Raw genomic sequence first — 12,612 nt, forward strand, 5'->3', positions numbered from 1 at the left:
TATATATATATATATATATATATATATATATATATATATATATATATATATATATATATATATATATATATATATATACACACACACACACCGTATGTACAACTTGTTATTTTTTACAGTTTTCTGCATCTATAAAGATAAGTTTGTGGTTAATTGCTGCAGACAAGACAAGGTTAAATTAGGGGTTTTGGGATGTATTATTTTAAAAGACTTAACATAACAAATAACTACATTTGTAACAAAAATTTGAAACGATTTGCCACCTGCTTCATATCTTAAATAAAAACATCTGCATCAAAAAGTAAATATGCACTGAAAATATTTTTTGTGTGTGTGTACTGGAACTGATTCAGATTGAAATAATCTCTAACCCCTTTGCATTTAGAATGCATTCATAGCGGCCCTGTCTTTGAAATCCTGGGATGTGAAAACTGCAATTTTTCGGACTGAGTTGGCTCCACCATTGCATCTTCTAATTGCTTGAATGGCGTGATATGCAGACGATTGTACTGAGTGCAAATGCGGTGACCATGCGACCAATGCAACTTGAGCAATAACAAATCGTAGTAACCACTGGGTCTGAGCAGATATGGACCAAACAGTCCATTGTGAATTTAGGTTTTCCTTTGGTTAACCTTCAAAAAAATGATATTCTGCTGCAAAGATCAATCAGGTCAATCAGAACTGATTAAATCTGAAAGCAAAACCAAGTTAACTGTAATAAAAACAATGACTAGAAACACTGATGCAAAGGAGTTTATTGGATACGTTTGGCACTGATTAAAATGTGATCTGTATTGAAAGGAAATTCAACCTCTGCCAGCTTTGTGTTTCTACTCAAATGGAAAAAACTGGAAGCAACATCCGATTTTCATTTCACTAAGCTGCAGAGAGCTGCTGAGCTCGGACAAAGTGGAAAAGGAGAGTTAATGCGGCCTCTTAGAATGATGATCTACATTCCTGACCTGTTTATGTTGGTAATCTCCGAGCCCCACGCAGCACTAATTTCCCTGCCTATTGGAAACTGTGACATCTGAGTTAAACACACTTGAAGAGGGGGACTGCTTCAAAGGAAGAGCTGGCCAAACAGAGAGCCACCATCCCCATAATAAGCTCCAGTTATAAGTCCATGCCCCTGTTTGCTTCTAAAGAGCATCGTGCTGGAAACTTTATACAGTAAATACTCTGCACCTCTGTGACTCTCTAACAGCCCGTTGTTTGTCCACTTCAGCACCTTGGCAGCCTGGATGGTTGGCCCTTTTCCTCGCCGACATGGAGACAGAGTCTGCATCCAGTTTGAAAGCTGCTTTGACGTAACAAGAGGCTTTTCATCCTCTCCAGCTTCCCAGTGTCAAACTTTGAAAACCCTCCTGATTGATTCTGCAGAGTCCGGACAGCGTGCTGCTCAAAAGCACTTCTGTGGCTCTTCGTGAGGCGGAAACAGGCCTTACAGACTAATGCCACCAGCTCCGCTCCACTGCAGCGGCCAGGATGGGGAGTCTGGATGGAAAAAGGAAAGCCTACGCTGTTCAACCTTTGATTTTAAAACCCCATCACTGCTGGAATCAGAGAAAATACTCCGAAGTTGTGTGATAGTCGTGTGCTGAACGTTCTGCAAACACACCGAAGACACAAAGTCACACCTGGTGGGGTGTGAGCTTGTTTTCCTCCTTCCAATCTTCTATTAGCTGTTCTGTTATTTCGGAATAACTATTTACGCTGCAGAGGTGACCATCAGACAGGTCCTGGCCACAGACACACACCTCCCCCTCCACACACACACACACACACACACACACTCTAAATGGGCTAAATAATCCCTCCACCTATTTACACAGGAGTGAAGAGGCCACGGCCTCACCTTCAGGGTGCTACTTAACTCCTCGAGTCACTCGTTGAGTAATCACAGCATTCTCCTGCCAGCCTACTGCCTAATTACAGTGTGTGTGTGTGTGAGTGTGCACAACTGTGTGTGTGAAGAAGTCATTATTTAGCAATGCAGGCCTCACAGGTAGACAATTGCACTGGCTGATTCGGACTTTTCAAGTATTTAGTGGGTACAGTTGCATTCTGAACGGGGTCCGCTTTAAGCCACAGATTTAAACTTGTGCCTCAAAAATTAAACAACAAAAAAGTTCCGTTCAATGTTTTCACAGTTTAGTTCAAATAACGGTAAATGTTAAAAATGTGAATGTTCCCATAAAACAAGCAGGTTTTCTGCCTCCATGCGTGCAGGAGAAACAGGCAGCCTGGTGTTTTTCACACCAACTGGCTCGGGAAGAATAGAAGCTGCAGCGGAGGGAAAAAGGCAGATGAGGAGAGCTTTTGCTGCGGGATGAGGGAGGCCCGCAGCGCCGCTTTAATCCCCCCTGGATCCCTCTCGCAGAGCCGGGCTTTGCACTGCGCGCAGCGCTTGGCTCACTTAAAAAGGAAAGTATTACAGTGCGACAAATTTCACACTTTCTCTCATGTTTCAGCCCCAAAGAGGGCGACTCTGGAAATAATATTTGGTACGATGAAGCCATGATCCAGCAGCTGGAGACTGACATCATTTTTTGGGGTCCAAAATCATGATCGCAGATACAAAAACAAACCTTTTTGGATCAGTTGATCAATTAATTAAAAACGACACATATTCAATACATTTTACTTTTCTTGTTCAATCAGCCTCATTTGACCTGAATCATTGGACTGTTTGCTGCAGGAGAAACGTCCGTTTTTTCCTCTCTGCTGCTGCGCTTCTCACACAAACACTCCACTGTTTTCACCTGTTTCCCTTTTCAAACGGGGAACAGGTCCATTACCTCCCGAACCGAGTCACCTCATTTCACTTTAACAGCTCCCGTCCCCATTCCAGCGTATTCGATTAAATAAAAACATCTGTTAAAGTTAAAAACGTTTGATTAAACGAGACTAATAAAAACTAAATAAAAAGAAAAAACTCAGGGACTATTATAACAAACAAACCCCCCAAAAAATCTGAGATAGGAGAGTTGAAGAATAAAAATAAACGTGTCGTCGATTTTATTAAATATTCAGAGAATAAAATAAGCGAATACGATTTTTCAAAATGATTTGTTTTCTGCAGATTTACTCTTAGAAATGTGTTTTTTCTAAGATAAAATTAAAGAATATTGTACGGACAATACATATTCTCAATTTTATGATATATTTGGAAAATCTAAACTTTTTATTTCTAAAACTGCATTTTTTGTAAAGCTTAAATGGGGAAATAGTCAATAGAAAAAGTATGGGTTGTGTGCATTCTAAAATGTGTCCTTATTTTTTTATGTTTAGATATTATTAAAGATTATAAATAAATACAATTTTATTTCACTTCTTTAGTGACGCATATGTTTTTGAGATTTATTTAGAATCGTTTTTCGCCACAATAAGTTCAAATAAGACTTAACTGGTAACACGCGCACTTTGGCGGATTTTCTCAATTGGTTTAAAGGAATAAAAAACTTTTATGAATTTAAAAGTGTTAAATAAAATGAGCGATGAACTGTTTCTGTTAATGACGACTAATGTTCAGCAAACCGTAGGGATCTAAGTTCATGAAGAAACACTGAAAATGTGCAAATGCAGGAGGTTGAACGATGTGATGCGGCAGTACCACCGGCCTCAGTGTGTGTGTGTGTGTGTGTGAGTGTGTGTGGGTGGGGGGTGCTGGTTTGAGGGATGGATGGGATGACTGTGGTGACGTCAGCGCGAGGCGTGCAGCGGAGTGCCGGGGAAGAAAACCAAGACAGCGCTGCACAGACGCGTAAAGCGCCGACATCCGCGGACACAGCGTTCACGCGCTACAGCCCGAGTGGATTTACTGAACACCTGCATGGGGACACTGTGAGGCTTTGTTACATTTTTTTTCTGTCTTCTGCTGGGAACTGACTGGTGAGTAAAATTAGAAATATTGCTAAATGTATTGAGCATTATTGAAGCAGCCAGTCAAAGTAAATGACAAACATTTACTTTGAGGTTGCCCTGCCCTGAGTTTAATGGAACTTTACGCACGGGAGCGATCAGGATTTAAGCCTCAGCTTCAGATTTTTTTAAAAAACATCCATAGATCCAGAGCTGTTCGAGGTCTCTGAGCATCCGTGTGAAGCACATGAAGCACTCAGACTGCTGCCTACAGCTCGGTGAAAGGACGGGAGTGAAGCAGGGCTGTGCGTTCTGAGTGAAGATTTACTGTGGACATAAAAGCAGCAAAAGGATTCCTGTAGATAAGAGCAGCTTTGTGTGAGAATGCGCGCAGTGTCATGGTAAAGGTAACCTTTGCGTCTGTGAAGTTTGGTCAGCGATGTTTCTGTTTGGCCAAAACTCCAAGAACGCATATTGATCAAATTATGACAGACATTTGACAGATGTCATAGAGGACAGAGAAGATTATTGCTTTTACATTGATTTTATTTTTGTTTAGCGTAGGATTTGTAAATGGAAATGAAAAAAAATGTATGGTAGAAATATTTAAAGGGTTTAATGTTCATTCTGCTTTGACATTCCTTTTGAATTTTACATGTTTATTTTTTATTATTTTACCAGGATTAAAGAACAACAAAGAAAAAGAAAATCCTTCTATTCAACATATTGAATTTGTGTGTTTCAGGCATCTGGAATGGAACTGAATCTATCAAAGAATGTTATTTCCTGTGGGGACCAAGGTATCAGTTCTACTTTTCTTCTTTTCTCGCTCACAGTTTTAGTTTTTGTAAAAATTCCCTGAAATACAAAGTCTTAAATCAGTCCGTGTAAAACAGTCTTCCTTGGATTTTTTAAATAAATGCCGGTTTTGACCTCAACTAATTCCATTTCTGATCATGAAAAAAACAGGACAATGAAATGAGTTATGGGTGTGATAAGTTTAATATCTAAAATACCATTGTTTTTTCATCCAAAAGACAAAAATCGGTATTAACGCGTTGTTGCGCATGCTCTTAAACATTGCGCATAAGATTTTATTTCAGTTTATGAGGATTCATGGTGGACTTCTGTGTCTTCTTGTTTAAAATCTTTCATATATTTGTGCAACGTGTTTTTACAGCCTAATTTTAAGGCTTCAGTCGAACTAAAACTCTTGAAAAGTTAGAGGAACGCTGCTGATCTCTTTCTCCTGTGTGTTTTTTTGTGATCTCGACGTTAGCAGGCGTTTTGTTGGCACGGCGCTCTGCTCTGTAAAGCTGTTTGTTGCCGGTCAGACTGCAGGTCAAGAAGGCCTTTGGGCCAGAAGGAAAACCATCACCTAGGCAATAATCGGCTCTGTCCTTCTCCAGTTACTAACCGGGTTCAGTTACATCGCTGCGGACCAGCCTTTCAATCTGCAGCTTCGGTTTTCTAGATGATTCGTTTTCCCGCTGCTTGGCTTTGCTGTGCCCAACAAGTAAAACAAAAAACAAAAAAACAAAAAACACAAAGACTGTACTTTGATGCGTAATTGATGACGTCTCCTTGGTTTTATTTTCACTTCTTCATGGACAAATATGAGTATTTGCTTTGCCACTGGCCTTTAACCTGTCCTGCCGGATGGAAAGGCTTTTTAAGTCATCCATCACGCGCAAGTGCCCTCCAGAGGAGTGGAGCATCAGGACACGGGCAGGGATGGAGGATGAGTATTTGGGTTACCACCATTTATCAGCTCACAGCGTGGGGACAGAGAAGAAGGTAGCACTCAGCAGATAGATCTCCATGTCCTGCAAATCCCTTAATATTCTGGCGTGGAGTTGCGAGGTCACTGGGTTTGTTATGATCCTTGCGTAGCTTCGACTTTAGGTTGTGATCTAAACTGACAACTCTTTCCAGCTGTAAGAGATTCTTTTTTTTACAAGGTGCATACTTCAAACTTGGTATGATTCCAAATTATTAAAAATATGGGATTATATGATCTGTGGAGACAGGAAATTCATTCAGGCAAATTAAATAAATGGCGATCAAGCCTCCTGGTTGCATTTCTTCATTTAATTTCAAACGTCAGTGATGCCCTGAAGTTTTGGTTTGGTTTCTTTACTCTGGCTGCATTCGGTGGAAGTGCTGCATGTTGGACGGTCATCTCGAGGAAGAACTGAGAGCAAAATAAAGATGAAATTCTCAAAAAGTAATTTAGATTAACGGTTTAGATTCACACTAAACAATCTCATTTGTCAGGCAAATGCAGGTGAGGCCTTTGCACAGAGAGGCGGCGCAGTTGAACCAAGATCCATGCAGTTATTGAGTGATTGCACAATTATGCTCAGAAAGACCTTCGGGGAAGTTTTCCGGTCGGACGAGGATCTCATGTCAAGTCTTTGTCCTTCAGAGGCAGAAAAAAGCTTGACAGTGGCGCCGGTAGCAGCCGGGGTTTCAGACGGTTTCAGTCGAGCTGCTGGCCGCGTTGCTCCAACGCAGCGGGCCGGGTAACTTCACACTGTTGGGATCAGCAGCCGTCTTATTGGCTGAGGCAGAAACTAATTGCATGAGATCAGCGATGCTCGAGGGTCAAAGGAGTCATACAAGATACTTTTTATATATTTAGAGAAAGAGCAGCGCCGTTGGTGCGTGAGGCAATTCCATCTCTACTGTGGAGGTGAAAAGCTGTGTGAGGTTAACAGGGAAGCACACTCAATGTGTCATAAAACATCTAACAATTGTGTTAGACATTGGTCACAGTTATTCGCTTTTTTAACAAAAGATCAAACCGAGAACACAATATTTAGTCCACGCGCCATCTGACAGCCGCAATCCTATTTTACGCAAGACGATAAACTGAAAAGAAAAACATTTATGCAGAAAAGAAAATAGTAGAAATTAAATAAAATAAGATGTTATTTATTTCAAAGAAAAAAACTATAGTCTTTTCTAAACAGCCACACAACAGCAGCTTCAGGGCGCAGAGCTCAATTCGGTTTGGATGTTCTTGGAGCGCTCGCGCCACAGCACCACCGACTGCAGCGTGTGCGTCAGTGCCAACTAAAGGAACAAATATGTTCCCATCAGTGGCTTCATTTAATCGCATCCAGGCAGAATGTTTGCGTCCCAGAAAAAAAGAAACTGTAAGGTCAGCGCTCCAGAGGGAAAAACATCTTTCTGAAAAGGCCAGATTGTAAATCACAGCTTGTTTGGGCAAAGAGCAGACAGATCCCCTGCTGTCAACAGACGGTTCTTCTCCTCCTGTTTGCTTGGAACTGTGCCGCTTGTCGCCGTCAGACACAAAGGTTCAGCATTGTGAGGTCCACCGAGGCGCCATTTATCACCCCTGATTGTGCCTTTGTGCGCGTAGCTCATACTTTAAATAAACTCGACATCACCGTGCACATTTCACACACAGGGAACAGTAACTGGGCAGGCCTGTGTCACACAGCAAATGTTTATTCAGCTCAGAACATATCTGAGATCTGCTTTGTGTGAATGAGTGTGTACAGAAGCGCGCAGCTGCTGGGCGCGTTTCAAAGATGACGAAAAGACGCGGTTTTTATGAGGCAGACGCGCTGTGCTGCACTGCGCGCCACGTCACGATCAGGAAAATTGTGTAATTTCTCACCCTTAATGCTTGAATTTTCACTGATCCCTTTTGTACGCGCGGGGGAAAAAATCACATCAATTAAAAGCACCCTTTCAATCGTTTTAGCTTGACGTCAGTCCGGCTTGGATATATTTCCTGGCAGGTTTGGTGGGTGGGACCCGACCGTTTTGGGCAGGTTAACGCAGCGCATGGGTGGGTCTTGTGTGTGAGAGCGGAGCTTCCTCTCGGTCACATCGAGCAGAAGTTTGACTGTGGATAGAAGGAAGACGGTTGCCGCCGCAAAGAAAGGAAACTAAACTTTTTCCCCCTTTGAGCTTCCATTATTACTTTTATTTGTGTGCAAAAGAGAACAAAACGCATCGGAGAGTCTCCCTGCAAGGTTCAGCCGCTCATGTCGCGGAGTGTGTTTGACAGCGGCTGGATTTGTAGAGGCCCTGTTGTTGAGGAAGGCTTCGGCCAGCCCGGGACTCACCCCGCTTCTTCTCTTTTACGCATCCTTCTCTTCAAGGTGGGATGAATTTGGACAGAATCGCAGAGGCAGCGAGAGCTCCGCCGCCGACGCGCGACGTGGCCGCCGCGTTTCATTTACAGAAAAGCTCCAACAGCAGCAGAGAAACTTTAGAGAACTCAAGCAGCGAGTCTTCAGACGCAGAGTTGGCAGGTATACACCGTCAGACTCGATTCCTTCTTCTCCAGATCATTTTCAACGCCTTTCGGAAGCGGGAGGATTTTTTTTTCAAAGCATGCTCGAGCTCATTTAATCACGTTACGTGCCCCTGTTTATTAATATGCTTTCAAGTATCACTGAACGGGCTGAAAAACTTGGCAGGATTCCTCATTGTGTCACGGAAAAATGTTCGGATGAGCCTGGCTTGCAGTCAGTAAATGCATTAAGAGCAGCTATAAATACCGGGCCCTCCACCGATCTGAGCTAAAAGCCAGGAGGTCTGTTGTAAGCCTCAGCTTTTCCACATCAGCGGAGGCTTCTCTTCTGCTCTCCACAGAAAAAGCAGCAGCTCATGTGTGTGATTTATTTTCTTCTTCAGTTTGGATTTGCGCACGGAGGTGGACGTGTTTCTGTCTCTGCGCTTTACGCTCACTCTTGTGTCAGACACTCAGACTGTTGTTTGCTTTAGGTGAATGACCTTTGCACGTGAGCCCCTCACTTTAATGAAGAAGTAAAGATGAGAGATAGCAGTAAAGATCTCAGTGAAAACCAGTGAGTTTGTTTGTGCTAATCGGTGAGAAAATCAAAGTATAAAACTTTACTGTGGTTTTTATATGGTGCAAAACAGCTTTTCTGGCACTTTCCTGTCTTCCAAAAACTTTGAATTCCGACCGAGAAAATACTACACCTTTTATAGCATAAAAAGCCACACAGTATTTGTCAGACGCTTTAGTTTTCGTCCCGATTCATCCACAGAGAAGGAGAGGGGCGCGGAGCACAGGAGCGATGACGGGAACGCGGACGATCCCAAGAAAAAGAAGCAGCGGCGGCAGCGGACTCACTTCACCAGCCAGCAGCTGCAAGAGCTGGAGGCCACCTTCCAGAGGAACCGCTACCCGGACATGAGCACCAGGGAGGAGATCGCTGTGTGGACCAACCTGACCGAGGCCAGAGTGCGGGTAAGAGGCCGCATGCGGGCGGAAGGGCCGAGCCCCCGCGCCCAGAAACCCGACCCGATCAGCCGGGAGCAAACAGGACTGTTTACTGAACGTGATTTTTAAATATATCTGTGCGCAAAGCTCAATAAAATATTGATTTTTACTATCACCAAATTACGAAAAGAAAACAAATAATAATAGATTTCAAAAGTCTAAAGGTTATATGAAAAAAGCTGCTCGTTTTAGCGTTTTGACCTGTAAGGAGCCAACTTTAAAACATTTAATTTAAATGCATTGAGAGAATTATGGGAAAAAACATTATTGGCATATTAACAATTAAAATGTTTGATTTGTTGTTTTGTGTTTCCTCAATGAAACGTCATTACGTTTTTTGCAGGAAGATCGCTTTTTTAATTTAATTTTTGTGTGTATGCGTTTAATACTTCTTTTTAATTTTATGGCTACTCTTAACCACACTTTCTCACCTTTGCATCGATGCAGTATCGACCTCATTAAATAAAAGTTATCTGAATTTTAGAGGATTTATTTTAAAAGCTTCAATCGACACAAACATTGAAACAAACTGTTTCCACTCGCTTCACGTCCTCAACTCGACAACACGCAGCCATTTCTTCAGATTCTTTGCAAAAGCTACGCACCAAACGCGCCTTTAAAACAAAACAGCTGCAGTTGGTTTTAATTTACAGCAGATGCATGGCGCCCGACAGACCGAGCTTGACAAATCTCAAATAGCATCAAAATATTCAGTCTATAGAGAGAAAAAGACTGAAAGAGGAAGAAGAAAAGTTCAGATCGAGTGGAGTGGAGTGAGACCTGCTTTATATTTGGCTGAGCTTATAGCTCTTTGTAAGCGCACTTATTTTGTAAGGTTACTAAGTTTGCTTTTTGCAGACTTGGAACCATTTATTTAACATTTAGTCCTTTTCGTTTAAAGGCTTTACTTTGATTTGATGTGATTTATTGGTTTATTTTAGACTCTCAGACAACAACAGAACTCATTACAGAAATAAAAAAACGTATGAAGATGCCTCCCTCTTTAAAATCTAATTACTCATAATAATATATGGAAATGTTTACTGTAAGGCATAAACACATAGGCCACATTAGATTAATTAAATATGATAATTAGAATATAATTATTAATTATAATTAGTTTGATTTATTGCTTGAGAGGGAAGAAGCGAACTTACAGCTGCGCACCTTTATCTGACCATCAGCGGGTTCAAATGTTTTTATGCTTTTCTGACCTTTTTAGGTTATTTGTTTGATCTTAACCAGAGACAAACTTCAATGTCATTTTAAGCTTTCATTTCAATATGTATCCGTTTGTCTTGTTCTCAATTAGTGTAGTTTAGTTGAATCAAAATGGATTTTGTGATTCAATGAGAAAATCCCCAAAAAAACTCGTTCATCAATACTTATGAAAAAAGTAAGATGTACATTCCAGTGTTAGACGTTGCGACGTTTTCTTTTTACAGATTTAAGGTGAATATTTTTCTTATTATAACATTTTTTTAAAATGTTTTTCTAGAAACTAATATTATTAGGTAAAAATGTATTTTCATAATTGAAAAGGATAAAGTTCAATTTAGAAATATTATAATTCGCCTTCGTTATTTTTTTTTAACATTGTAAAGAAATGTTGGCAACTTTAATAAACCTTTATTTGAACAGATAAAAAATACAATTAAAAATTACAATTACATTTTTATTATTAAAAACCAGAAAATGACGTCCGCCTTTTTAAGTTTATGGTTTTTTATATAATTATTAGTTATGAATATTTTTTTGAACACAAGTGTGGGTTCTTTGATGAAGTGGGAAACCCAAATAATATTTTTTAAAATTTTTATTTAACGTGATATAGTAACAATGGTAACGGCTCTGGTGACACCCCACTGTTTTGCATTGCGCACTAACGCGCACGTGTCTTCCAGGTGTGGTTCAAAAACCGCCGCGCCAAGTGGAGGAAGCGCGAACGGAACCAGCAGATGGACCTGTGCAAGAACAGCTACCTGCCGCAGTTCAGCGGCCTCATGCAGCCCTACGACGACATGTACCCGGCCTACACCTACAACAACTGGACCAACAAGGGCCTCGCGCCGGCGCCGCTCTCCACCAAGAACTTCACCTTCTTTAACTCCATGAGTCCGCTCACCTCGCAGTCCATGTTCTCTGCGCCCAACTCCATCTCCTCCATGACCATGGCCTCCGGGATGGGGCATTCCGCCGTGCCGGGCATGCCCACCCCGGGTCTGAACAACATCAGCAACCTGAACGGGATCGGAACGTCCGGCATCAACTCGGCCATGTCGTCGTCCGCCTGTCCTTACGGGCCTCCCGGCTCCCCGTACAGCGTTTACCGGGACACGTGCAACTCGAGCCTGGCAACTCTCAGACTGAAGTCCAAACAGCATCCGACTTTTGGATACAGCGGCCTGCAGAGCCCTGGCTCCAGCCTGAACGCCTGCCAGTACAACAGCTGACGGGCTTGATGTTACAAACCCGAGGACGCCAACACAATCAAACAGCCCAACTGGATTATTGCAATCATGTTCTGAAAGAAAACAAAGGATCATGCGGGTTACACGTTTACCTGTGAACTTACACAGCAATTCAATTGAAATGTATTGATTTTTTATTATAAGGACTTGTTACATTTGCTGCACTGTACATATGTAAATGTAAATATATATACAGGTCTAATAAGATGATTTTTTTTGCCTTTTTCTTGCTTGTTTTTGCAGACCTTTGTGCAGAGGACTAGACCGAAACAAGAATTTAAAACTAAATGTCGACCTTAAAAGAACCATAGAAAAAAAACACCTTGTGCATATTTGATACTGTCTGCTTTCTGTTTTGTGCACATGCGTGGTTCAAGTATGCGCCTGCGGTTCCCAAATGCTTTCCATTCATCCAGAAACAGAACATGGGGAAAACAAACCCACTTGTTTAAACTGACGTGCTTTGTACAATAATGTAATATTTTGCAAAAACTAATTTGCTTTAAGTGTATTCCAAACATGATTCATGTGTTTACGGTGTTTGTTTGAATAAACTCCAGCTGAAGAGGTTTATTCCAAGAAGCTTTTAGGGGAGTCATTGTTTGGCGCTCTGCTTTTTCCAAAGAACAGGTGCAGAAAATAGCGCAGGAAATCTGTCCAATTAATTTAAAATGATTAAAGTAAAAGAGTCGGACGATTTTTAAAAGATCACAGCTTCTTTGTTTTCTTTTCTAAAGTCTAAAATTCACGTGGTTTGTGGGTTGTTTTTTTTCCAGTTTTTTTTTCACCCACCCTGCAGATATTGGTTTTACGCATTTTGCTCACTGATTGCAGGTCAAAGTAATACGCATTTGTCAGTGTTTAATACAAAATAAAACATGTTGACACGTTTGACTTAAGAAAACATTAAATGTTCTTACTGTTGCATGCGGTTAAAACGTTAAAGTTTATTTCAGACATTTTGACTGAGCCTCAGATTGAACT

General features: G+C 41.4%; 1 protein-coding gene across 2 annotated transcripts; it reads left to right on the plus strand.

Moving 5' to 3' along the window:
* Positions 1–3,729: 3,729 nt before the first annotated feature.
* pitx1 (paired-like homeodomain 1) lies at positions 3,730–12,336 on the plus strand. 2 transcript variants are annotated; one of them, XM_004076050.5, is made up of 5 exons: positions 3,730–3,897; positions 4,613–4,667; positions 8,007–8,159; positions 8,922–9,124; positions 11,062–12,336. In XM_004076050.5, exons 2-5 carry the CDS (start codon positions 4,622–4,624, stop codon positions 11,608–11,610), a joined length of 951 nt encoding a protein of 316 aa, XP_004076098.1. In that variant the 5' UTR covers positions 3,730–3,897; positions 4,613–4,621; the 3' UTR covers positions 11,611–12,336. The 2 variants fall into 2 exon arrangements, with proteins under 2 accessions (XP_004076098.1, XP_004076099.1); XM_004076051.4 differs by lacking the exon at positions 8,007–8,159 and having other exon boundaries at positions 3,741–3,897.
* The last annotated feature ends 276 nt before the right edge of the window (positions 12,337–12,612 follow it).

Source organism: Oryzias latipes, chromosome 14 (assembly GCF_053564925.1).
Source record: "Oryzias latipes strain Hd-rR chromosome 14, Olatipes_Hd-rR_3.1".
NCBI lineage: Eukaryota > Metazoa > Chordata > Actinopteri > Beloniformes > Adrianichthyidae > Oryzias > Oryzias latipes.